At 41.0% G+C, this 25,483-nt stretch overlaps 3 protein-coding genes and 2 long non-coding RNA genes across 9 annotated transcripts; 2 read left to right on the top strand and 3 right to left on the bottom strand.

Moving 5' to 3' along the window:
- Positions 1–1,076: 1,076 nt before the first annotated feature.
- Positions 1,077–6,653, bottom strand: MRPL30 (mitochondrial ribosomal protein L30). Its single transcript, XM_020805584.3, has 5 exons — positions 6,504–6,653; positions 5,289–5,372; positions 4,327–4,473; positions 1,349–1,422; positions 1,077–1,259 (listed from the first exon to the last, which is right to left on the bottom strand). Exons 1-5 carry the CDS (start codon positions 6,603–6,605, stop codon positions 1,121–1,123), a joined length of 546 nt encoding a protein of 181 aa, XP_020661243.2. The 5' UTR covers positions 6,606–6,653; the 3' UTR covers positions 1,077–1,120.
- A 33-nt stretch (positions 6,654–6,686) lies between these two features.
- MITD1 (microtubule interacting and trafficking domain containing 1) lies at positions 6,687–14,901 on the top strand. 4 transcript variants are annotated; one of them, XR_013543497.1, is made up of 7 exons: positions 6,687–7,041; positions 9,204–9,305; positions 9,428–9,564; positions 9,645–9,731; positions 10,828–10,943; positions 12,453–13,095; positions 13,177–14,901. XR_013543497.1 is itself a non-coding variant. In XM_020805613.3 (7 exons), exons 1-7 carry the CDS (start codon positions 6,921–6,923, stop codon positions 13,270–13,272), a joined length of 720 nt encoding a protein of 239 aa, XP_020661272.2. In that variant the 5' UTR covers positions 6,687–6,920; the 3' UTR covers positions 13,273–14,901. The 4 variants fall into 4 exon arrangements, 2 of the variants coding, with proteins under 2 accessions (XP_020661272.2, XP_020661273.1); XR_013543498.1 differs by having other exon boundaries at positions 10,828–11,016; positions 13,035–13,095; positions 13,177–13,272; XM_020805613.3 differs by having other exon boundaries at positions 13,035–13,095.
- Positions 14,902–15,636: 735 nt separating this feature from the next.
- LIPT1 (lipoyltransferase 1) lies at positions 15,637–18,564 on the bottom strand. Its single transcript, XM_020805611.3, has 2 exons — positions 18,469–18,564; positions 15,637–17,149 (listed from the first exon to the last, which is right to left on the bottom strand). The coding sequence occupies exon 2, from the start codon at positions 16,901–16,903 to the stop codon at positions 15,785–15,787; it is 1,119 nt and encodes a 372-aa protein (XP_020661270.3). The 5' UTR covers positions 16,904–17,149; positions 18,469–18,564; the 3' UTR covers positions 15,637–15,784.
- Positions 18,565–18,637: 73 nt separating this feature from the next.
- On the top strand, positions 18,638–21,603 carry LOC144588142 (uncharacterized). 2 transcript variants are annotated; one of them, XR_013543499.1, is made up of 3 exons: positions 18,638–18,739; positions 20,545–20,602; positions 21,467–21,603. It is a non-coding gene; the product is annotated as an uncharacterized LOC144588142 (long non-coding RNA). The 2 variants fall into 2 exon arrangements; XR_013543500.1 differs by having other exon boundaries at positions 18,702–18,825.
- A 3,408-nt stretch (positions 21,604–25,011) lies between these two features.
- Positions 25,012–25,467, bottom strand: LOC140705755 (uncharacterized). The gene is made up of 2 exons (XR_012085249.2): positions 25,345–25,467; positions 25,012–25,225 (listed from the first exon to the last, which is right to left on the bottom strand). It is a non-coding gene; the product is annotated as an uncharacterized LOC140705755 (long non-coding RNA).
- Between the last annotated feature and the right edge of the window lie 16 nt (positions 25,468–25,483).

The following is a 25,483-nucleotide window of genomic DNA, read 5'->3' on the forward strand; positions in this document are numbered from 1 at the left end:
AATATGTCGCAAAACAATTTGAAAGCTACTACCTGAATCCTTCAACAATACTCCCTCCCCCACAAAAAGGGGAGGGGAAAATACAGCTATCCTCCTCTACTAAAGAAAATGCTGCATAATTTGGCAGGGTTTTTTTAAGTTAAACATAGTCTCTGCCTCTGCCTACTACATGGGAAGAGGGAGTGTTTCAAAGGAAGTGATGGCATGTTTAGCAATGTTACTGATTTCTGTTACAGCAGTTAGGGGTTGTCTTTGTTGAGCTAACAGGTGAGTTCAAATGCAACACAGCCATTTTTTAAAGGTAATACAATCAACAAGGCAGAGTATTCCCTGGATGAGGTGCCATTACTAAGAAGGATATCTTTTGCAATTTTATTCAGTAGCCTTCTATTGGTGGCTAAGCCACTAATAAAACCACCAGTAAGGATCTTTACAGGTCACCTTGGCATATACAGGGAAGACAGGCTTGTGAGCACTCTCACATGCACTGAAGTTCTTTCTCCTATTTTCCTCTACATCTGGAAACAAGAATACCTCATGTTTCTAACACTATTGTGGATAACGAGAAGATTCTTTAGAAGATGAATGGATTCTTGGTTGAGAAAACATTGTAAACAAGCTTCTCTGAAAGACAAATAATAATGTTTCCCATATACAGAGGAGTATGAGGAAAATGGCAGGAGTATGTTTTGTTTAAATAGGGAACTGATGAGGCCCTGTCTCAGCCACTACTCTCTGTGAACTAGTTGTGTACAATAAAACCAGATGCAGAACTTGTTACACATATAACTCAGGTTCCTTGGCAGGTAACAGAATGTACAAAGTGATCTCCCAAAAATGATCTGAATGCTGCTCTAGTTCTTTAACGCACAAAACAGGCAACTGGAGAAGCAGAAACAATTCACAAATCCTGATAGTACGAGGATTTAAAAAATTGTAATTTAAAAAATTGAACAGTTATGTTTTCTTAGTATTAGATCTTGCTATATTTGACTAAGCAGTTGATTAAAACCTTAATAAATTGCTCCAAATGAATGCATACCTTAGCTCCTCAGAGGTAATCACACAAACACAACTTCCAAATTAAGATTACATTTATTGCATACAGTGGCACTATACATTATGAAGAATCAATTGCTTTCTGTTCAACTGGTTTTAGATGACGACGAATTATTAGTTCACCTGTGCTGCAGTTAATATACGTATCAGACATTTCATCTTCAGTTGGAAGCCCATGGGGTAGCTTCAGTGGTTGAATCCTATAGGTGAGGGGCAAAAAGAGACATGCGTCAGTATTGTCTGCAAAACCTACAGTATTTTGAAGAAGAGCAAGCAAGAACTCACAAACCTTATTAGATGTTTAATGATCTTCAGTTTTTTATTCACAGCAGGGATGTTTTTGTGCACTACAGGCTCATATCTCTGTAAGCAAGCAAAAATTGCCTTAAAAGATTTGTAAATATATGATTAGCCACTCAAACTGCAAAAATGACCATGGTGATTAAACAAAGGTGATGGAGGATGGCCTTCCCTTTAACAAGGATGCTTTAGCAGTATATTCCAGCATTGGCAAGGGAGTAAGGCCTAGACTATCCATGGAGTCCCCTCCCATGATCTACTTCTGTGCTTTTATGCTTCTGTTAAAATATTTATGTATTATTTATTTATTCAATTTGTATCCTGCTCCCATTAGTATTAAGGCACTACTCTGGGTGGTTACAACACATATAATAGAAAACAAAAATAAAGGTAAAAATATTAAAAGCAACAAAAATAACCCTAAAAACAGATGGCACTGACTAATCATACAAATCCCGGAGTGGACAGAGGAAAGGGGGGAAAGGAGGGGAGAAGGTGGTCAGTTGGTGTCGATGTGGAAAGCCTCCCTGAAAAGCGATGTCTTTGTTTCCTAAATCTCAACAAAGACGGGGCTAGACAGAACTCCTCTGGAAGGTGGTTCCACAGCAAAGGGTACCTTTTGTAGAGGATTTATGGGCCTCCCTCGGGGTGGCCACCCAGAGGAGCCTCATCTGGGATGATCTTGTGGGTTCGGCAAATGTGATTAAGGAAAGATGCTCCAACAAGTAACTTGGGCCCAAACCATGCAGGGCTTTGTACGTGTGTGTATAAACCTTGAAGCTGATCTGGGATGCCATGGGCAACCCGTGAAGGTGAGCCAGAACTGGAGTGGTGCGGTCAAATGTAACCACCACCAATCCAGATCAGGCTCAAGGGAAGCCCCATGTATAGCATTACAGTAGTCAATCTGGGAGATGAGCAGGGTCTGAACCAAAGTCCTGAGGGAGTCCTCATCTAGGTGGGGGCAAGGTTGGGCAATGAGCCTAAGCTGGTTGAAGGCTGAACTGGACACAGCTGCAATTTGGGACTCCCAAGAAAGAGCCGGGTCCACAAGAACACCCAAATTACGCACTTGGTCCCTAAACTTGATGGGAATGCCATCCAGCCTAGGGACCATCCCCCCCAACCTATCAGAGGTCCACCCTGCAGGAACAAAATCTCTGTTTTGTGCAGGTTCAACTTGAGCCTGTAAGCCTTGATCCATTCCAGTATTGCAACTGAGCAACACTCGAGCATCTAGACAGCATCAACTGCAGAGCAGGTAATGGAGTTGGGTGTCATCAGCATAATGATGATACCTTACTCCAAAACTCCTGATGAGCTTTCCCAGCACTTAACAGCATTAGGGATAGCGTCGATACCCGAAGTACCCCATACCATCGGGTCCAAGGTGCTGACACCTCTTCTCCTAGCTGAACTCTCTGGACACAGTCCTTGAGGAAGGATCGGAGCCAATTCAAAGCTAAGACCCCAATCCCAACCTCAGAGAGCCTATCCAGGATATCATGGTCAACAATATCAAAAGCCACAGAGGTCTAGCCGTACTAATTATGTGCATCTGCCCATAAGCCTCCCTTAAAAGGTCATCCTGCAATGCAACCACTGTCATCTCAATACTATGTCACAGCCTGAATCCAGACTGGAATTGGTCAAAGCAGTCCTGCCCCTGCAGGTATGACTGCAGCTGATTTGCCATCATAAAGTAGCATTGACAATGAAGACTATTGCAATTAATACAAAGATTAACAGCAGACAGAATTCACCAGTAGTTAACACAGAAAATCAATATATTATAGATCATCCCCTAAAAGTTTCTGTATCACCATCTGTATTGATCCAATATCATTTATACCCATCATATGTACTTTGTATGTTAATTCAAAGTACATGATAAATAATCAAAGATCATGATAAATAATAATGTCTTTAAATAAAAGTATGGATTGAAATTCATTAATCAGTTTGATAAAACTTTTGTAGTCTTGTTGGATTTCTGCACGCTAGTTCAACATGGGAAAATCACGTGACAAGAATTCATGTGCACATTTTCTTGTCTAATCACGCACACCACTTGCAGACTGGATGCAGACTGACACTAGAATTGGGAATGAATTGGAAAACATGCAACAAAATGCTCAGTTTCAATGTCTTTCTCACCTTGTAAAGTACATGGCTATGTACATTCCCGGATACTATATCACAGCTATACACAACCTCACAATGCAGCTAAATGGACAGTGGGGGTTACTCTTTCAAGAACATATAGTGGAAAATTCATACGTAGGCTACCACACAGGCAGCAGGCACCCAAAGATAGATTGTACTCAACACATCTAGGCTGTTTGGAGCTGTGTAGCATAACCATATCCAAATAAAATATGACAAAGTTAGAGAACAGAGCACTGCCCAATCCAAGCAAACCGGTGGCAATGTATTCACAAAGGCTTTCACAGCCGGGATCCATTGGTTGTTGTGGGTTTTTCGGGCTCTTTGGCTGTGTTCTGAAGATTGTTCTTCTTAATGTTTCGCCTGTCTCTGTGGCCAGCATCTTCAGAGGACAGCACTCTGTGCTCTGGTCTCTGAAGATGCCGGCCACAGAAATGATGCAGTTTCGCCAGTCTCTGAAGATGCCAGCCACAGAGACTGGCAAAACGTTAGGAAGAACCACCTTCAGAACACGGCCAAAGAGCCCGATAAACCCACAAACCAAACCAGTGGCAACTTCCATTGCACAACACTGTGCATGGAAACTTTAAGTGGTTTATGTGGCTCCTTTAACATTGGAATCACTTATGCAATGTCTTGTTATGGCTTCAAATTCTGTCAAAGGAAAATCCATGTGAGGAGGGTGACAGTGACAGGAAGCCTGTACAAATTAAATTCAAAGTAGGAAAGTATCCCCTGTACAGTATGTGTCTCTAGGAACAAGGAAAAGGAAAGAAACAAGATTGCCAGTGTGTTACATACTCTTCCCAATCCAAATTGTTTGATCAACTCCTTTTCCCAATAAGGACGTCTTCTTCCACTTTTGATCCTGGTGATGAGGTGTAATTTGTGAGGCTGCTCTGGATCACCCCCGTATTTTTCATGATCACCAGGATGGGGCTGAAATACCTAAAAGAAATGCAATAGGAGACATTGACATAATATAAATTGAAATACCTGGTAACAATAGCTATATTAACATAGTCTTAAGCTTTGTTTAGATGGCAATAAATTATATTACTTGCCACTTTAGGAGGATTTGCCCTAACAAATTCTAAACCTTTAAATAAGTAAAATGTTTAGTTCTAGCAAGATATCATAGTAAAAGCTTATTCATTTTCTATTGCACCATAACCTTATCTAGTTTAAGGAAATGCACAAGCCTCATCTTCCACTCATAAATTCTCATGCTTTCCTTAAACCAAGATGAATAAAAATCAATAATTAAAAAAAATTAAAATAATAATTTACATTTTAAAAATGTTTTCATTTGAATCATAATTTAAACCAATCTAAATAAAATCCACCCTGCCTACAACACTTTAAATATTTTTTTCTTAACACACAATATCCATTAAAGAAGAAAAGATAGTATATGACTTATGATGGCCACAATTAGAAGCACTACATCTAAAAAACATCCGAGAACCAATATGCCATTTATTGAGTTAATTATAAAACTCTGAATGGATGTCTATAGAAAGGATTGCAGTCCTAACCTGTCATGTGCAACTGTTCCACTTGTTGGAAATAAGCCCCACTGAACACAATGAAACTTAATTCTAAGGCAAACTGTGAAGAATTAAAACTATAAATAGCAAATAAATCAAAGTAAGTTTTTAACACGAGGATACTTGCTAGACATTTTTATTTATAGCCCAAGAAGTGACTTCAAAAGCTTCAATAAAAAGTGTAAAAATAAGATTTTCCAACATATGACCTACCGATTCAGGAACTCTTGCTTTTGTAAATTTCTGTCTAATCCATATATTCCAAGTGACTGGCTCCACTTTGTTTTTCGGAAAACTCTAGAAAAGGAGGATGATAAAAACAGAAACACAACATATTTTATTATAATTGTAAATTCAAACATAATTGTCAAGAACAACTGCACCTTGGGTGAGCTAAGTTATATGATGAACTCCTTAATCATACAGACTATCCCGAGAAGAACATTTGTAAATCTCATCACAGATGTCTAGACACCAAGTCTAATAACTAACCTATCTACATTTAATGATTTTATTGCAAATTAAATATTTCACATTCCATGGAAACCAAATGCCTCTTTAAAAGGTAGGGTAAAAACTATTTTAAAACCCCCAAGAAAAAATAGAAATGCTTGTTTGCTTTATTTTGTTGTTGCTGTTTAGTTGTTAAGTCGTGTCCACCTCTTCGTGACCCCATGGACCAGAGCACGCCAGGCCCTCCTATCTTCCACTGCCTCCCAGAGTTGGGTCAATTTCATGTTGGTTACTTCGCAGACACTGTCCAGCCATCTCATCCTCTGTCGTCCCCTTCTCCTCTTGCCGTCACACTTTCCTAACATCAAGGTCTTTTCCAAGGAGTCTTCTCTTCTCATGAGATGGCCAAAGTATCGCAGCCTCAGCTTCAGGATCTGTCCTTCCAGTGAGCACTCAGGGTTGATTTCCTTCAGAATGGATAGGTTTGTTCTCTTTGCAGTCCAGGGGACTCTCAAGTCTTCTCCAGCACCACAATTCAAAGGCATCAGTTCTTCGGCGGTCAGCTTTCTTTATGGTCCAGCTCTCACTTCCATACATTGCTACTGGACAAACCATAGCTTTGACTATGTGGACCTTTGTCGGCAAGGTGATGTCTCTGCTTTTTAAGATGCTGTCTAGGTTTGTCATTGCTTCACTTTATTTACTCCGGTCTAATACTACAACCAAGTAGCCCATGACTAACTGGGCTCTTCCACAAGGAACGCTGCAAAGGCTTATTACAGAACACAGCCTTTCTGAAGCATGTGTTGCTCCTGACTTCCTGAACCGACCCTGGACATTGAAAGCCCATTTTGGAGATGGCACCCACTCCCAATAGTGTTACATACCACCACCGGAGACTCCAAACGTACATTTCTATTTTCTACTCCCACAACCCAACTCGCAATCTTTTTTAATCCTTTCCCCTCTTCTCACCTGCACGGTAACAGAACATGCCCGTCGCACAACCCGACCTAATACCTCTCTCAGCGCCGCCATCTTTAACCCCCTCCCTCTTACAGGAAGTCTCTCTTTCATCGTCCAATCAATGCAATATCTCCACCCACTTCCGCTCGGAAATAGGTAGAGGCAAGAAAAAAGACCGTCTAGGAAGTTCTCATATCTATGGTACATCAAGCTATCTGTTAGGGATGCCTTTAAGTTTCCGATTCCTAAAAATCACATGACCGGGTGAAGGCGTGGGATTGCATTGTTGCTGTAGCTAGCCGTGAACTGGATGCATTTCCGGATTCCTCATGATTTATTCCATTCAGTAGGACGACTTGCGGCGGTGCTCTCGGGGATCTTGGTGTTTTCTCCAAAATAAAGTTCCCGCATTATCTCCCGATTGCAATGGAGGATCCGGCGGTGTTGGTGCTGAAGCGGGCGGTAGAGCTGGATACGGCGTCTCGCTTCCAGGAGTCGCTGGTTTGCTACCAGGAAGGCATCGATCTCCTGCTGCGTGTACTTAAAGGTGAGAAAGTTGGCTTTTCCATACGTGCAGGTGATACTATCTCGGTGCAGGACTTATCAAACTTAATCCTCCAGACGTTTTTAGTACAACGCGCATATTCTTTACCGTTGGTTGTGTTGGTGGCAGCTTGGGAGGCACAGCTCGGAACAACAGGAAGGCAAAAGCCTGGGAACCACTGCGGTGAGCATCCTAACCTTATTCAGTAGGAGCCTCATAAATCAGGAGTAGGGAACTTTTTGCCCACCAGGTGGTTCGGACAAAAACCCCTGTAATTCATTATCATCGATCTGGCTGGTAGGAGCTTCCGGGATTGAAGCCGAATCACATTGGTAACAGGTGGGGGTTTTTTTGTTTTGTTTTTAAACCTTGCTGGATGAGACCACAAATGTTTTTTTGTTTCCACATGACAGACAGGCACTCCTGTCAGCTCTAGGAGCAAGGGAGAAGAGTATGTTTGGCAGGGCATCCCTCCTCCATCATTTGATCAATATGCTTCAGAACAAAAGGTGAAATCAAACAGTGTTTATTGAATTGTTTATTGAAACATTGGGAAGAACAACCTTCAGAACATGGCCAACGAGCCCAAAAAAACCTACAACACCCAGTGTTTAGTGAACTTGGAAGAGGGTGAACAATAGCTGCAGCTGTATGCTGTCCTGGTTCCTTGGCCCTAGTTCCTGGCACCGGCCCACAGTCTAAGACGCAGTCTCTTGCCCTCAGGTTCCATTCACCAAGAGGGAGGGAGTCTGTCCAGGAAGTCCAGTTTTCTTGGTAAGAAAGTCCAAAGGCCCCAGGTCCAGGGCTTCCTTGTCTTCAGATTGCTCTTCATAGTGAGGGTCAGTATGCCCACAGTGAGGGCAGCCATGGTAAGAACTTCCTTTCAGGGAGCCACACCGATTTTAGTTCCCAGCATTCTCCCAACACTGGCCCTCTTGCTGTCTCTTCCTGCACCAATGTTGATTTTGCATGGGGTTGTGTTATCTTGGTTTCATCACAGCCTGTCTCTCATGCTTGCCCTAGAATGATGGGGGCTAAGAAGGCTTGGGGTGTTTGCAGTTTTTTCATTCTCCTTTGGAGACCCTCAACAGGACCACAACTCCTCTCCAGGAGGCTTGTTTGTAAATGTAGTCCCACTCCCAATGGGGGTTCTGGCTCCTTTCTCTGGGGGGAATTCTCCAAGCTTTAGTCCAAGCATTTCCCCATTCATCTTCCTCAGGGTCATCTCCTCCTGGTCTTTCAAGGACTTCCCCCGGTTTTCCAGAGTCACCTTGGCTTTCCTATCCTGGTTCCCCAGAGCTACTTTCGTTGCCTTTTTAGGATCTGCCTGAGTTTTTCCCTGTAGATTTCACCTCCTTTTCTGGTCTCCCTCACTCTCCAGGGTTGGTTTGATACCCTATTACCTTTTTCTTAGGTGCTCCCCCAGCAGCAGGGTAGCCTTTGTATCTGTCATGCACCAGTGGCAAAGTAACTCCTCCCTCTCTCTGACAGGGTGCCATCCAATCCCTAGGGCTGACATGATCACAATAATATGACAATAAGCGTCCGTTTGTGTCCTGTTTTCCTGGGAGTAACACATAGTGGCGTGCTTTTGCTTCTTATGCAGGAGAACTTTGGGAGGCTGATTGGGAGGCTGTACGGGATTGTGCAGGACCCTGGATTGGAGCTCAAAGGACCACTGACAGGGGCATCCATGTCCCTGTCCTCATGGGGAAATATGAGAGAGAATGAAGGAATGCTAGAATGAGAATTGTCTCTGTTGTCACTTGCAATTGGCCTGTGACAGACTTCCCCCCCTCCTCCAACAATTATGGCCCTCAGCAGGAAAAAGCTATCACTCTATATTGCATAACAAACATATTGCAACTGAATTTCCATCTTAATAGGGACCAACCACTTGTCTCCTATCAGTTGCGGTGTTTTTTCAACAAAATGACTTTAGGCCAGTGGTCCCCAGACGTGGGCCTCCAGAACTTGGACTACAACTTCTAGGAGCCTGGTGTGTCCTCCAGGTTGTTCCTTCATGTAAGATTACTTCCATGTGTGAAAGAAATTTCTGTCAGTTCTCCTGTTGTATACATGCAGGTCTGAAGTTTAAACTAAAAGGAGAATGTGATGGAAGGAACCTAGTTTTCACTTTCATGTATCTTAATTTCTGTTTGCAGCCACAAAAGATGAGAAGAAAAAGGCTCACTACAGAAATAAAATAACAGATTATATGAACAGAGCAGAAGATATTAAGAAATATCTTGAGAAAGAGAAAGAAGGTATGAAGCCATAATGTAAGTTTCTATACTTCAATAAAATTTTGGAATACTTCATTGGGACCTCTTTTTCTTATACATACAACACATTTAGTATTATTAAATTAAACTTTTCTTGTTTTTAGAGGGAAAGTACCACAAGCAAATCAAAATTGAAGAAAATATGAAAGGTTTCAGTTACGAAAAGCTATTTCAAGAATACCTTAATGAAACTGTTATAGAGGTTTGGGTTGAGGACCCTTATATTAGACAAGTCCATCAGGCAAGTCTCTGTGGATCATACCATTAAAACATTTTGCTTCTTTCCATCTCAAAAATCTAAAGTAATGTAATCTTTTACAGTTGTACAACTTCTTAAGATTCTGTGAAATGCTTGTTAAAGGACCATGCAAAGTGAAAACTATACACCTTCTTACCTCTCATGATGAAGTAAGTATTTACACTGAAGCTACAATCCTGTACTCAAATTAGCCAGAATTTTGCCACACTGATTTCAGTGGGAAGTAGTTCTCAGTCAACCTCCTTTAGGTTTGCACTATTAGATATCCCATTCTACATTAAGTTGTACTTGTTGAAGTGAAATGGTTATTTTGATCATCACGGCTAACATAAAAGAGAGTTTGCTCTTATCTGATGGAATTTCTGGGGACATTTTAGTAATTCTAATTATACATCACAGATTTATCCATGAGATGAAGGTGCTAGTTTATTTGATATTTTTATTTACTTTACAATTCCATTCGTATAAGTCTCTGCACCAGCTTGCCAATGATTAAGAAGTTGGCGGTTGTACTTCCTCTTAGGCACTGGTCACATAACTTGGTGTGTGATGAGAAATGCAAACAACTTCTTAACTAGTTGTAATTTGCAATTGAACTATACACCAGTGAACCTAGGTAAAGGTTCCCCTTGACAGTTTTTGTCCAGTCGTGTTCGACTCTAGGGGGTGGTGCTCATCCCCGTTTCCAAGCCATAGAGCCAGCGTTTGTCCAAAGACAATCTTCCGTGGTCACATGGCCAGTGCGACTTAGACATGGAATGCTGGTCCCTATTTATCTACTCACATTTGCATGCTTTCAAACTGCTAGGTTGTCGGGAGCTGGGACAAGCAATGGGCGCTCACTCCATCATGTAGATTCAATCTTACAGCACAGAGGCTTCTGCAGTTTAACTCGCAGCGCCACCACATCCCTCCTGTGAACCTACACCAGTGTAATTATCAATTGGATCATGGCCAGTAATTAAGAATGGGCAGATACAGGCTCCCCCCACCCCATATGATTTCTTACTTTGCCTTCAGTTGAAGTACCCGATCTCTACTTTTCACAAAAATATGTAGAAAATACAATACACAGTCCCCTTTCTAAGATGCTTTACAAGTACTGGGTAAAAGTGTTGAACATTGGCTTGCATTAATAAAAGGGAAAATATGAAAGAGGCCTGTTTATACAGTGAAATATCTCTGAATTGTGAACTTATTATGAGTTTTCTTTTTTAATTTTTTTAAACTTTTAAATCTAAACAGGGCAATGAGAAGAGTCAGCAGACAAGTATTCTAGAAGAAATACAACAGTCACTGAAGGATTTTGGTGTAACATTAAATGTATCATACTCTTCTGCTATACATGATCGAGAGATCAGGTTGGTGAGACATGAACAAAATGACCAGTATTAAACACTGCTTTGCTGAGATAGCTTGGTGGATACTTGATTGGTAAGGGTGCCTCCTAAAGTTTTTGTTGCTTCTTGAAGTACTGAAGATTATGATTAGAGATGGGACCCGAATTAATTCGGGCCCCTCCATCTGACAGGCCATGTACATTACTCTGCACAGCCTCACAGCTGGCATGCGGATACTCATCTCACCCACCCCCTAGCCATCTGGTCCACTCATGGTTCTTTGCACGTACACATCACCAGCTCCTTTAACTCTGGTGGTACACCAATCCAGGCAGGAGTTTGGGCTGCCCATCCCCACCTCCCCTGGCAGCTGTCCACTCGTCGGCTATGTAGGGACAAGCCCTGCCTCCTTGTCAGAGTGATTGGCTCCCATGGGAGGCAGGAATGGGCATCCTGGGCTGCTGCCTGAATTGTCACACTACCGGAGTAAAAGGACCCAGCAACGCATGAAGAACTGTGAGTGGAGCAGCCAGTCAGGGGAAGTGGGTGGGTAGGCATGATTACCTAGAAAAGCTCCAGACAGTAGGCATGAGCAGCTTATTTTACTAACTGCTCAACTAATTGCCATCCCTTTTCATCTCCTGTTGGGCAAAATTGAAGTTCTACTTCTTATAGCACGAAAAATCTCTGCTCCCCTTGTTCATCCCTTACTAAGGTAGCTAATCCTGGAGTGTGGCTGCTAGTTAGTACTGTTTAATACTGTCCCCTTGTTTGTCTTTCAAAGGGTCTTGGGAGAGTTTGATTTTATAGAGGCAACTAACCTTTAATGACAAGTGGGTGCATCACATGATCTCATCAGCTTTTTTTGGGCTCCTGTAGAGTACATTATATTTCTTGTATAATATAATATGGATGGAGAGGGGAAGTGGTTTAGATAATGCCTTGATCAATGTATGAATGGGAACATAGGGTATAATACTATCAGACGGCATAGGAAGTTAAGCATATATACAAAAACTGTAACAGACAACTTTATCGACCTGTTGACTGATCATCTTAACTTGCTGGTGTATTAATAATTCCTTATTACTCTTAATATGAAAATGCTTGTTTCTATTTTGTTAACTGCTCTGAAGAAAACTACAGCAGGACCCCCCCCATCCGTAGGATCAGTAGTCACCATTTCACTTATCCACTGCTGAAAATACTAAATAAAAAACCCAGAAATACCTACAGTATTTACAGTAGGACCCCCATATCTGCAGGAAATTGGTTCTAAGCCCCTCCCCCCGTGATGCTAAAAAAACACAGATTATAGCAAACATCTCCCAACTAACTGGAAGTTTTTTCTTCTAATATTTTTAATATTTAATGTAATATTTACAGACTGGGGACAAGTGAATCAGCAGATACTGATCCCGTGGATAAAGGGGTTCTGTATATGTAATTCCAGTGTATTTATCAGAACTGGCCACTAAAGGGAGCCAGAGACCATGTAATGTATAGCATTTAATACCTTGTGTTTTTCAGCATATGTGACTGGAGGCTTGAAACTCATTCTCTGCTAATAACTGCGGTCCTACCATGTTCTGAAAAAAGTAACTTGAACCAGGACAGACCATGTATATTACTCACAAGAAGTTAAGCCCTGTTTTCCAAATTAATATGTAGTTTCACTTAAGGACAATGTTGGTTTATGTTTTAGCTAAATGTCTGCTATACCATCAGCAAATTGCAAAAAAGCAATTTTATTTAAAGGTGCAGTAAAGGCAATTTTAAAAAAATCTTTGAAGTCCAGAATAGAGATGGCCAGGAATCACCAGTTCAGTGGTTCGTGCAAGTTATCAGCCATAGAGGCATTTGGCATTTCAGAGCCCCCAAAAGACCCATTCAGAGGCAGTGCCCAAAGAGGGGAGGCAGGGAAGCTGAGCCATTGCCTTCCACTGGATACGCACTGGAGGAGGTGGGGCTTTGAAGTACCGAACAAGATAAACCAGTATGAAACACCAAGCCAGCAGTTCATGTTCATCTCTAGTTCTGAACAAGTTTTTTATCCAGTCATATTTCTAGTTTGTATGTTTCTGAATAATGTTTCTTACATTTGAAACACAGATTCAACAATGGGTGGATATTCAAAATTGGAAGAGGTCTTGATTACTTTAAGAAACCACAGGTGAGGATTGTTTCTATTTTGTCTTTGAATAAATTTGTTGGACTGAATCATTTAATTATGTGAATCATTTGTTCTCCACAGGGTCGTTTTTACCTTGGATACTGTGACTTTGATTTGAGACCATGTCATGAAACTACTGTGGACATTTTTCACATTAAACATACAAAGAAAACGTGATTCCCATTCAAGTTTACTCCCTTTTCTCAAACATGAGCTGCTTTTCCTACTGTATTTAGTGTACACTTTTATTTTTAAAAACTGCTGTACAGTACGCCTAAATGAAAATTTTACAGTAGAATTTCATGCTCTTACAAAGTACTTGTAGTTCTTAAAGTGAAGACCACTGCTCTGATTTTATATGTTTGTGTTGAACAAGCTTTTTTTTATTCTTATTAATACATCAGAGGTGGGGAACATATGGGTTCCTAGAAGTTGTTGGACTGCAAATCCCATCATCCCTCATAATCAGCTGTGCTGCCTAGGGCTAATGGTAGTTGCTGCCCCACAACATATAGCGGGACAGGGCTGTCTGCATTATTTGGGCTGTTGGAAAAAGCTTTGGAACTAAAGTTACTGTATATCTTTTAGACCTGCCATCCCACAAATGTTATGGATGGCCAGGTGAGAGTTTCCATAAAGCTGGAAAATATCAATAAAGTTTCCACTTTATTTGCAGTTGAAGAGGTAAGAATTTTAATTTTGTGAGGAGGAAATACATGGCTGACCAGCTGCATAACCAAATGTGAGGGATGATCAGCATTCCAGTCCCATCAACATCTAGAGATCCATATATTTCACCTGGCTGTTTAAATCATCAAGTGGACTGCCTCTTCATCAGATAGTTGACGCTTCAAAGAAACCTGGCCTACGCACAAGAGAGATATTGATGTTTCCTAGGACATCATTTACAAATCACTGAGCTGAGTAGATATTATAGGATTCACCACAGTCTTATGAATGTGTCAGAGCAAAACTGGTAAGAGGCTGAAACCATTTTTAAAAATTATGGCCCATTAGATATCTCATTTGGGGAAAAAATTGAGATAAATTGGAAAGATGGGCGGGGTATAAATAAATAAAATAAGGGATTCTAGGGAGAGTCATGCTCACTCAGGGTTATCATAGTAAACTGATGTTGTTACTCCCCAACAATGGAGTTTCCTTGCTTGGGGACAATGATGCAAATGCAGTCTGTGAAAGCTTCCCTCCCATTATGTAGATGGCCAGATTCCAAAGAGAAGTTTACAGAGATACAGTAATCTGGTATCTGCATAGCATGATTGAGTATACTGATGGCAGAAAGAGCATTCCTGAGAAACTCTGTATATGGTGGTTTATTTCAGTCTTACTTTCAAAGTCTTTCTCTTCTAAACACACCAAAGTCGTCTTTCTAATAACTCTTAGGGAACACTAATTCATCAGTCTTATTTTGGAACCAGTCTCAGTAGATTAGGGTAGAATGTTTCAAATAACTGAATTAAGGATCTCATTCTTATGTTTAAACCACTGTGCCTGAAAAACAGTGCATACTCAGTATTTCATGTATGTACAGTGTCATGTAGGAATACAGCAGGAGTAAACTGCCACATTTAGAACTCTTATTCTCAATGTCTCCCGGTGCATTTACAAACTGCTTTATTGCTGCTGTTTCGATTTTTTTTCACCTCTCAACCTTTATTTCTGTTTTAATTTGTAGAATTTTAAGCTCTTATGAGAATCATTCTAGCTTGTTTGCAAAATGTTGTATGTCAGGAATAAATAAAGTTAACACTGGTAAGCAGTGATAATAAAACATTTTAGATTCAACTGAGCTGTGATACATTAATAAACCAATGACAAACAGAAGTGGCCTTGTCCACGGAAACTCACATTAAAATATGGCAATTAGTCTTTAAGGTCCCACAATATTTTTGTCTACTTTATTTTTCTTTTGTTTTTGCCCAAGACAATGACAAGCATCTCTTATTCTCAGAGTGCCACATGGTACCATGTGGCCATCTGACTCAGGCAGAATCCCATTCAATTATGAAATCTGGGCTAGCCTAAGAACATGATGTACCTTGTAGAGTGATTGTGAGGATAAAAGTGATATAAATGGGGAGAACTGTATGTATAGCTGACCTTGTCTTCTTTGAGAGGAAAAAAGACAGAAATTTAGTAATACGAAATAAATGGGCCAAGTAACATTAAAAAGTCAGGAAAGGAAATGAAAAGGTGGATCTACAACTTTGTCAGTATGCATCAACCAGGTCAAAAAATTGAGATCCTGTGCTCACACGTTAGTCCCACTAAATGCAGTGGTCAGAAGCCCATTGGTATCTGCTCAAGGTTTGTGTTACTGGGTGCTGCTAATTGCTGAGGTGCTGGAGCCTATTTCACTGGTATGCCTGATTGTGCAACAAAAATGTGCCCCAGCACTTCAGCAATTAGCAATGACAAATTGTATGGAACACCAATAGGATTCCAGTCAGTAGGCTGTACCGTTGAGCAGATTTAAACATGATTCCACTGCTAACGCATTCATCTTGACAACAGGTTCCCTTCTATTCAGGTTTTGCTTTTATTAAATAATTTATTGAATCAATACTAAATCTCTTGTTATGTTCAGCCAAGCCCTGGAAACACTGTTAGTGGAAGCTCCTATTGACACAACAGGGATGATAAAGAATCAAAGTTCTTGTCATGTAGGTCACATTAGTGTAACTATCTTCTCACATAAGATACTCCACTTGCTGTGTAACTTGCAATCTGTACATGTTCTTAGCAAAGCAGTTGTCACTGCAGTGGTTTCATCTGGGCAGAATTTGCTGCCAATAAGATGTTCTTTTAGTTCATCACACATGGCTAACGGCAACCAGAATTGAGGCACATCAATGCTGCAGGTTTCAATTTTGCCACTCTTTACTTCCATGTTTATCTTAACTTCAAGACAAGATTGTTCCTGTCCTATGTTAAAGGAGGTGCTGGTACTGAATTTCGGTGTTTTGCCATAAAGCCAATCCCAGGATTTCAGTTCTCTGGCCTTCATATGAATTCCAGGGAATTCTGTCTCATCAGCAGGATTTATCAGAACGATATGGTTACTAATTTGATGGTGTGAAGCATATTCTTCAGCAATGGCATCCATTAACATTTCACAAGTTAATGTAGGATCTTCTTCGAAGAGATTTTTCACCAAGGCGGGTACACTTGGGGTGGCGTTGCTTTTTATCCCACTGTAAGGACTCTTTAGTACAGCTGACAAAACAAATTTATCAACACCGCATAGCAAGGTGCAGTGGTGGTAAGCAACAGTCCTTCCTAATTTGGCAGCAGTTCCTGAAATTTTAAAAATCCCATTTAACAAGAGGTCATACCTGTCGGTGGCTTGTACATCTATCTCAGGTCGCAGGGATTTTAAAGCTTTAACCACCAGTTTCAAATTTTCCATTCTTTCATATTTTTTCCTGTTTGTAAAGAAGGTCAAGTTGATATTACCTGGATCGTGGTAAACTGTTCCTCCTCCACTTCTTCTTCGAGCTAGTTTTATACCCTTCTGTCTCATGAATGCAAGATTACATTCCTGCCAAGGATTCTGGTGTCTACCAATCACTACAGTAGAAGAATTTCTCCACAGAAAAAGAACTTGTCTGTTTTCTAAATCCATATTATCATGGATCCAATCTTCTAAAGCTAAATTCTGGTAAACATCCTGAGAAACAGACTGCAGGATCAGTCCTTTCTTCGATGCACATTTCAAACCAGCATTTGGAACCTTGAGAACACAGTATAGTGGGAAGCATTTCTTCAGAGATGACTGAATTAACATGTTTTAGGCAAATTAAATAGTCAGACATCAAAGCCTGATCCACATTTTGCACCATTCACTCTACTTCACCAGAAATGTGCCTCTTCAAATAACCGTCTCACTGTTGTCCATTTCTTCCAGAAGCATGGAAAACAGGTACTGTATCTTAAAATGGATGATTTTGTAAAATTCTTGCCTAATTAGATAATGGAATTTTATATGAATATGTAGAAATTGCCTGTTTCGTGTCTGTGTATAATTGACAACCTAAAGGAAAAAAATATTCAGTTTATCCTGAAACATCATACTTAAGAGATCAGCTAATTAATTGCGTATTAATTTTAGTCATTCAATATGTAACAAGATTACTAGATCTTGGTAGATAATGTCTTGTGCTGGAAACCAAATAACATATTTTCTCCTAACCTCCTCTGATTAGCTAAAGTACTTGCTTTTATTCATTAATATTTTTTTACAGCCCAATTCTGGAAGTTAAAAATTAAGCTCTTGATAATTTAAGGGGAAATAATGCAATAGTTCTGTGGCACCTGCTATCAGCTAGAATCTCAGTATCAAGATAACTACCCTGACTGGCATTAAGAAGGGGCTTCCAACAATGTGAAAAAGAGGTGTTTTATAGCAATAGTAATAATAATCTCAGAACTGCCGAACTGGAAGGACCTTAGGGGTCGAATCCAGCCCCTGTATAAATTCCTGAAGGATTCCTGTTAAATTCCTTAAGGAAGCTAAACAATTCTTTATTACCATTTTCGCTCTGAGATTTTCTAAAGCGAAGGGCCAATGGGTTAGTATCTATGGGAATGTTTTTGGAATTATTCTCATCGAAACGGAGGCATGAAATTCTTTAGACGACATTATTATACGTGTCAAGCTTCCTTTCAGAAGATCTGGAGAGTTATTCGGAGCGGAGTACCAGCGGTAGCCTGCTAGATGCGGAACTTATACGGCATTTCTTGTTCCGACTACAACTCGGATTTTGGGGAAATGTCCAAAACCGAAGCATTTCTAATTTCGATCACGCACGAGGAAACTTAAACGGGTCATTTTCCGGCTGAGTGTTTTCAGGTGGGCACATAAATGCCACCTCCCAGTCTAGCGTGAGGGCAAAATATTTCAACTGGCCATTAAGCTAAGGCTGCCCCAATACACGGCCGAAGGCACTTCATTTCCAATCCTCTCCGTTGCCAAAGGAGAGTTTGTAAAAGGCTTGTGCAGCGCAACAACAGCCGCACACCGACAGGATCCAGTGGATGCACCACCCCCCCCAGTCAAGGTGATCTTCGGTCTAGTCAGAAATAAGCCCCACTGCTTTCCAAGGAGCTAATATCCCGGGCAAACGGGTTATGCAGGGAGGCTTGCAACATGCAGCGGGGGCGGGAAGAGAGCCGGTGCTGCCCCTGGGCAAAGGAAGGGCTATTCGCGGAACCCTCTCAAGGACACGGCTGTCCCGCTTCTCCTGCTCCAGTCCCTACGATCAGCGATCACAGCAAAGCTCCAGCATCTCCCGCCGTGCCCGGAGTCACTCGCGGGGAAGCAGCGCTTTTGCCCACGCGGAGAGGAGTTACCTGTGCGCGCGCGACAGACGGACTGCAGGACGAGGAGAGCAGAAGAGCAGCGCGCGCTTCTCCCCAGGGCTCAGGCTGAACTAGAGCCGCCCACGCCCTACGACATTTCCTGTTTTCGCCTTCAAATCCTTTTTTTTTTTTTTTTGACGTCGCCCGGCCGGAAGTGACAGCTGCCCATTGAAAACGAACCAGCATTTTAGGATCAAGGCGCGTCTCTTCCCAAAAGAGCAGAAGCAGCCTGCGTTTATGGGGGTTTAAACTCAACTCTTATGTAAGATGTTCCCCCCTGCCCTGGTACTGGTTTTAAAGTATTTAGACCGCACTCCTTTTACTCATGTTCAACTGAAATCAATACAGGTTGGTTCTGCCTACAGAAGTAGATCCTGGGTATAAGAGGTTACAGTTTTAAAATGCTCGTTTTTTGTCCAGACTGCTTCGAAAGATAATCTATTCTTATTTTTGCTCTTGTATTTGTAATGATAAGCGAAACAAACTGGAAACGATCAACCTGGGGCTGCGGCGGTGGAGGTCTGTAGTCCACGAAGGAACGTTGGAAAGAAAACTTGATAATCGCCAAAGTCCCGCAATATTTTAAGCCTGGACATGTCGGAAATTATTTTAGTATTCCTATTGGGGGCGGGAGCTTCTTTAAAACTCGGTAAAGCAATGTTTTGATTTTAAAATCACTATCAATGCTAATATTGTTGGGATGGGTGACCCTTTTATGAGCAGCTTACAACACCGCTTCAATATTTTCCAGTTAATATTGGCAAGTTGAAAGTAGTGCATGACCCCTTAGGTAAAGGTAAAGGTTCCCCTTGACAATTTTTGTCCAGTCGTGTTCGACTCTAGGGGGCGGTGCTCATCCCCGTTTCCAAGAAATAGAGCCAGCGTTTTGTCCGAAGACAATCTTCCGTGGTCACATGGCCAGTGCGCCTTAGACACGGAACGCTGTTACCTTCCCACCGAAGTGGTCCCTATTTATCTACTCGCATTTACATGCTTTTGAACGGTTAGGTTGGCGGGAGCTGGGACAAGCGACGGCCGCTCACTCCGTCGCGTGGATTCGATCTTACGACTGCTCGGTCTTCTGACCCTGCAGCACAGGCTTCTGCGGTTTAGCCCGCAGCGCCACCACGTCCCTTCGCATGATCCTTTAGGCTCTAACAAAAGCCTAAAGGGGTATAGATTTGTCTCTGAAGTTTTTTCCCCCCCAAAATCAAGGTTTTTCACATACGATCAGACCTACCTTAGAATAAAAAGAACTTCTACCATTGTTGCTACCCCTGGTAGAGTGGGAGTAGCTGCACAACAACTACTAAAAATCCTGGGTTTCTGCGTTGTTTCTTATATTGTTGTTGTTTAGTCGCTTAGTCGTGTCCGACTCCTCAGGACCCCATGGACCAGAGCACACCAGGTCCTCCTGTCCTCCACTGCCTCCCGGAGTTGGGTCAAATTCATGGTGGTAGCATGTTTCTTATGAGTAGCTCTTAATTCTGAAGGAGATTAAAATATACATTGTCTAAAATCACTGGAGAAGAGTCTTGTTTATGACTACAGTTTTCTGTGACTGTGGTTACATTTGCAACAAAACCTTCCGTGTCTATAAAAGAGAACTCAAATTGAGAGCACTCGGGAACAAAAATAGAAGTGGCACTGTTTCGAACTGTCTGGGAATGAGACCGGCTTCTGTGGTTAAATGGAAAGAGTTAAGAGCGTCCTCTTGCGTTCCACTGGGAATGTTTCCATCTGCAGGATAATTGATTAAACCTCTACATACAGTGTATTAGGTTAGAGAGTGAGAGTTGCATGCGTGGTGGTGTCTCTAGGCTGAGTTGAATTAGCTTTGCCGTTTTCTCTCCCCACCTCCCGAAATTAAAGTCTCACTTTATGATTTATCTTGTTCAGAATGCTAGAAAGCTGTTCTTGTTTGATTATTATGTATCTGTTTATGTTTTATTATTTGATTTTATATTTGGAAGCCGCCTAGAGTAGTCCGGTGGGCCAGATAGGCAGGGTATAAATTAAATAAATAAATAAATAAAATAATGTTCTTGTTTTTGAATCTTATATTAGAAGCCAAGGCATGCTTACTCTGAAGGAAGTCCCATAGTATGCAACAGAAGATACTCTGGTAAGCCTGACTGTATCCTGTGCACTGTGTAGCAATTCAGCCTTACTGCATGATCCAGACAAAGCTAAACGTGCTTTGCAGCACAGTCCGATGCACTTGGAGGTGTTTGGTGTGGTGTGTTAATAATATTCATATTGCAGCCAACATCCTGCTTTCCCATGGACAGTAGTGGGGCTTCAAGATGTGTAACAAATAGTGCCCCTGATTGGGATAATTTCAGCTCCAATACTCAACCATAGGAATGGAAACTTAGTATGGAAAGGAGTTTATTTTTAAAAGTTGTGTTTTATACTGCATAAGTTCCACTTTTCTGCATATATATAGAAAGAGAAGTCTATATCATCTGATTAATGGAGTCTTCTAACCCAATGGAAGCTGCCAAGAAAACCTTGAAAGAAGTTAGTTTTCAATATTCACAAAACATACTTGTGGAAACTGAAATTCTGAAAGTGAACAAAGCCCAATGTTACTCTCTCCTCCATTCTTTGCATTACTTGAAAGCTATCCCTGGATGGTTCCCGTACCGTCTAGACAGTTTTTCAGAAGTGTGGTGTATGTGTATCCCCAAGCTCTCCATGCATGAGGGGAGATCAAAAAGCTCCCAGGGATTCTATTCACTGCAGAGGAGAGCTCCTTCTGCAGCAACTGTGTAACTTATTAGGGAATTATTTACAGCCAACCACTTGCCCTCAATCAAAGCTTTGTACAAGCTCCCCCAGTCTCAGTACTCCAGGCAGCATGATTTCCCATCCAGCCTTGCCTCCCCCAAGTTCACATAGTCTTCATTTGGGGCATTCAGTCTCACAGTTAAATCCAGGACAGTATCCCACTCAAATCTGTCCTTTGTTCCTTTTGGGCCTGCAGGTTATTCTCTAGCTGCTGGATCTGTTTGAACTAGCACTGCCACCATCAGCACTGGAGTTGTATCAGCCTGTAGGTGAACACAGATGTTTGGTCTACTTGATTCCTCAGCAATGGGCTGTTCTAAGAGGCCACAACCTCAGCTGAGGTGGCGGTTTCAAGCATTGCTCCCTAAGGCTGGGCAGTCAGGGCATACAGATCTTCTGCCTGCTTCAGAAAGAGGAAAGCGCAAAAAATGGTCTGAAGCTCAACATCAAAAAAACTAAGTTCATGGCCACTGGTCCCATCACCTCCTGGCAAATAGAAGGGGGAGATATGGAGGTAGTGACAGATTTTACTTCTCTGGGCTCTATGATCACTGCAGATGGTGACAGCAGCCACAAAATTAAAAGATGCCTGCTTCTTGGGAAGAAAGCGATGACAAACCTAGACAGCATCTTAAAAAGCAGAGACATCACCTTGCCAACAAAGGTCCACATAGTCAAAGCTGTGGTTTTTCCAGTAGCGATGTATGGAAGTGAGAGCTATGCCATAAAGAAGGCTGACCGACGAAGAATTGATGCTTTTGAATTGTGGTGCTGGAGGAGGCTCTTGAGAGTTCCCTGGACTGCAAGGAGATAAAACCTACCCATGCTGAAGGAACTCAGCCCTGAAGGACAGATCCTGAAGCTGAGGCTCCAATACTTTGGCCATCTCATGAGAAGACTCCCTGGAAAAGACTCTGATGTTGGGAAAGTGTAAAGGCAAGAGGAGAAGGGGATGACAGAGGATGAGATGGCTGGACAATGTCATTGAAGCTACCAACATGAATTTGATAAACTCTGGGAGGCAGTGGAAGACAGGAGGGCCTGGGGTGATCTGGTCCATGGGGTCACGAAGAGTTGGACCTGACATAATGACTAAACAACAAAAAGGCCCATTTGAATCAATAAAACTTACAAAAGAGTTGACTTGCCAAATAATCCAGTGGGCTTGTTCTAGTTCAACCTACTACACTAAACAACAGAATTTCAGCTGTTATACTAATTACAAACACCAGGAGCTACTATCAGTGAAAATATAATTGTGATGTTTCACTGACAAAACATTGCAGTCCAAGCAAGGCACATTCTCCTCCACACTTCAACCCTGTGCATCCCTAAAACTGGCTCTGGAGGACAAAGGAGACTCAAGAACAAAGTTCTGCTGTGTTTGGCAGCAGAAAGTTGGGTGTAGCCCAATATACAAATCTGAAGTTAAACTTTATTTTTTTAAGGGCATGGAAGAATATTAGGAAATAATTACTAAATAAAAACTTTAACATATTTTAATTCAAATTTGTTTCAAATTATTTGAAGATACACTTTGTAACAATCATTTTCCATAGACCCGGCACATGAAAAATACTGCTTTGTCTGGAAGATGGCTTTAATTCAGATGAAAGACATAATATTCCAGTACATCTTCAGTACAAATTTAAATACAGTATGGTTGTAATAAAAAAAAAATCTCTAAACAGTGATGTATAGAAGGTCAAGTTGATATTATGTTGCATTTAATTTGGCTATTAAACATTATTTTAGGTTTTTTTCCCCTAACAAGTAGAAAATTCTCATTCACACATACACTTTTTGGCAAGAAAGCATTTCTGTGCCACAGTAACTTCATTAAATATCAACTACTTCCAAATTGTCATTTTCTTTAACAAAGTTTTGGGAGGCTAGTACATTGTTAGAACTATTTTCTGAGTGAGCAGCTGCATTACTTTGAATCCTTTCTGACATCTGTTTCCCTGTGACATGGAAAAGTCCAGTCATAGGTCCTATCCTGGTTTCTTCAGTGTTTTGAAATGAGTAGTCATTTACAGCAGAAGTCTCTACATTTACACCATTCTGTATAACAGAAACTGGAGTATTAGTTTTACTGCAACATTTGCCCATTATTTTATTATCATTGAGATATTTGAAAGGATATTTCCTTCTATTGAAATACAAGATTAGTTATCATGTTGATCATCGAATTATTGTACAAAACCTCTGAAAGGGAAAAAATGCATTTTAGAACATATGTGTATTAAATTAATGTGTTTTGATCCTATAAACTGGATTTTGCAGCTATAAGAAATACAGTACTAAGATGCATACACTTCAAATGCAGTGGATACTTGCCATGTACTCTTTTAACTTTGGCAACCAGAATTCTCCAGGAATTCCCTAGAAAGAATTCTGAGAGTTTTAGCTCATGAACACATCTGTAGACACCTATATTTTAGGTGTATGGTCATATGGAGAACAGCCTGCTTCCAAGGCTCCATGGTCTTCTCTAGGGTTTGCTTTCCGTTGCTAATGTAAAACAAAACAGAAAGGGAGCTGCTATGGTACTTCCCATTTAGAGGGTGGCTGCCAAAGAATTAGGACTCTAGGGATGTGACTGCAGGATGAAACTCCCAGAATTCTGCCTGGAAAATTCTAGGAAGATACATAAATGACAGTGAGGTTCAAGGTTGTAAGCTGGCATTCTGATGGAATTTGTATATTATTCTTCTGATAAGAAATTGATAAAGCACAGAACAAGCTGGTAACCTTGTGCAGCTAGCCCTTATAGTTTTAGAGTTTTTATTGTATTTGCATATTGATAAACTGTTCTCATTTATTACACAATGTTGTTTATTGTGGCTTTTCTTTTTCCTTATTGGTTCCAGTAATTTTGGTTTTGTCACACTGAAATAAAAATCTTCAAGATGCTACAATATTTTACCTACCCCCCCCCCCCATTTCCTTTTCTTTTGCAAGCATCCTGAGACAGACTTACACAGCTACTTTGGTGGAAATTTCTATTAAAAAAGGAATTTACAAGACATATTGATAAATACAAAACTGATCATAGTAGTAGTGCATAATATTCTTTGCTATAACTATATAATTTTCCCTATTCCACCTACTATTCCACCATCCACTTTCTGTGACAAATGCCATAGATCAGTTTTAAGGTATATTATTTTATATGATATCATAGAAAATCAATTGCTACCAACCTGTCAGATAATCATCCAGAATGGAAGGATTTTTTGTGATGTGGCCTTGGGGCTGTATGAAATATAGCTGGTGTCCTTCCTCCAGTCTTTTAAAGAAGGATTGTTGTTATCAGCACTCAATTCCCAAAGAGCATTATCTTTCTGAAAATAATTGTGTGTATACAAGAAGTCTCCTGGATACAAATTCCCTCTGCTAAAAGGAACAGATGTGAAAAGGCTTGAGGTATCTTTCTCCCGCCTTACTTCAGCCGATTACCTTGAAAAGTTTCATAGAACTTGTAGAGAATCTTTGTTGCCTTTAATAGGAAAAAATGAGTGTGGTAACAATAGAAATGTTTCCAGAGATACAGTATTTTACCAACAACTGAGACCTACAAGAAAGTGTTTCAGTGGAGTAGTTAAGTTCAGTATTCTAGCCTTCGTGATCATGGTATCTCCCCTGCCAGATTTAGACAAATAAGACTTGAAACAAAATGTTGCCATGTAGAGAGTTCCTGTTCAGCTTTCTAGCTCCTTCATGCCATTTCTTGGAACATTTTCTGCATCCCTTCCCAAGAATCAGCACTGTGCTGCTATGAAGCTCACTGGACTGTCTCTGGGATTCCCCTGTTAAGGTCTCCCCACAAAACTCCTGAGGATACTTCCTTCTTGTGTGTGGATAGTGCCATTTTGGCTGTGTACAAATACACAGTCAGGGAATATGTTCACTGTTATTTGTGTGTTGTATGACTTTTCCTTCTGCTCTTCAGCTGGAAAAACATTACAGACTAGGTTACACATCACTTAACAAAAAACAAAACAGCCCATGCCAAAAAGGAACAGCGAGTGAAGAAGCTACATAGAGCTCAGCCATTGTGTCACAAGTTACAGTTCTTATAGCAACTGAATGGGATGGAAGATGTTCAAAAAGCTTGATGGTTATTGGTAGGTAGTAGTAGAGGGAGAGGATGTGAAAGGCAACTGTCTATTCCGTTCTTATTCAAGAGAGTGACTAGTGACAATAACAA

Source organism: Pogona vitticeps, chromosome 3, assembly GCF_051106095.1.
Source record: "Pogona vitticeps strain Pit_001003342236 chromosome 3, PviZW2.1, whole genome shotgun sequence".
NCBI lineage: Eukaryota > Metazoa > Chordata > Lepidosauria > Squamata > Agamidae > Pogona > Pogona vitticeps.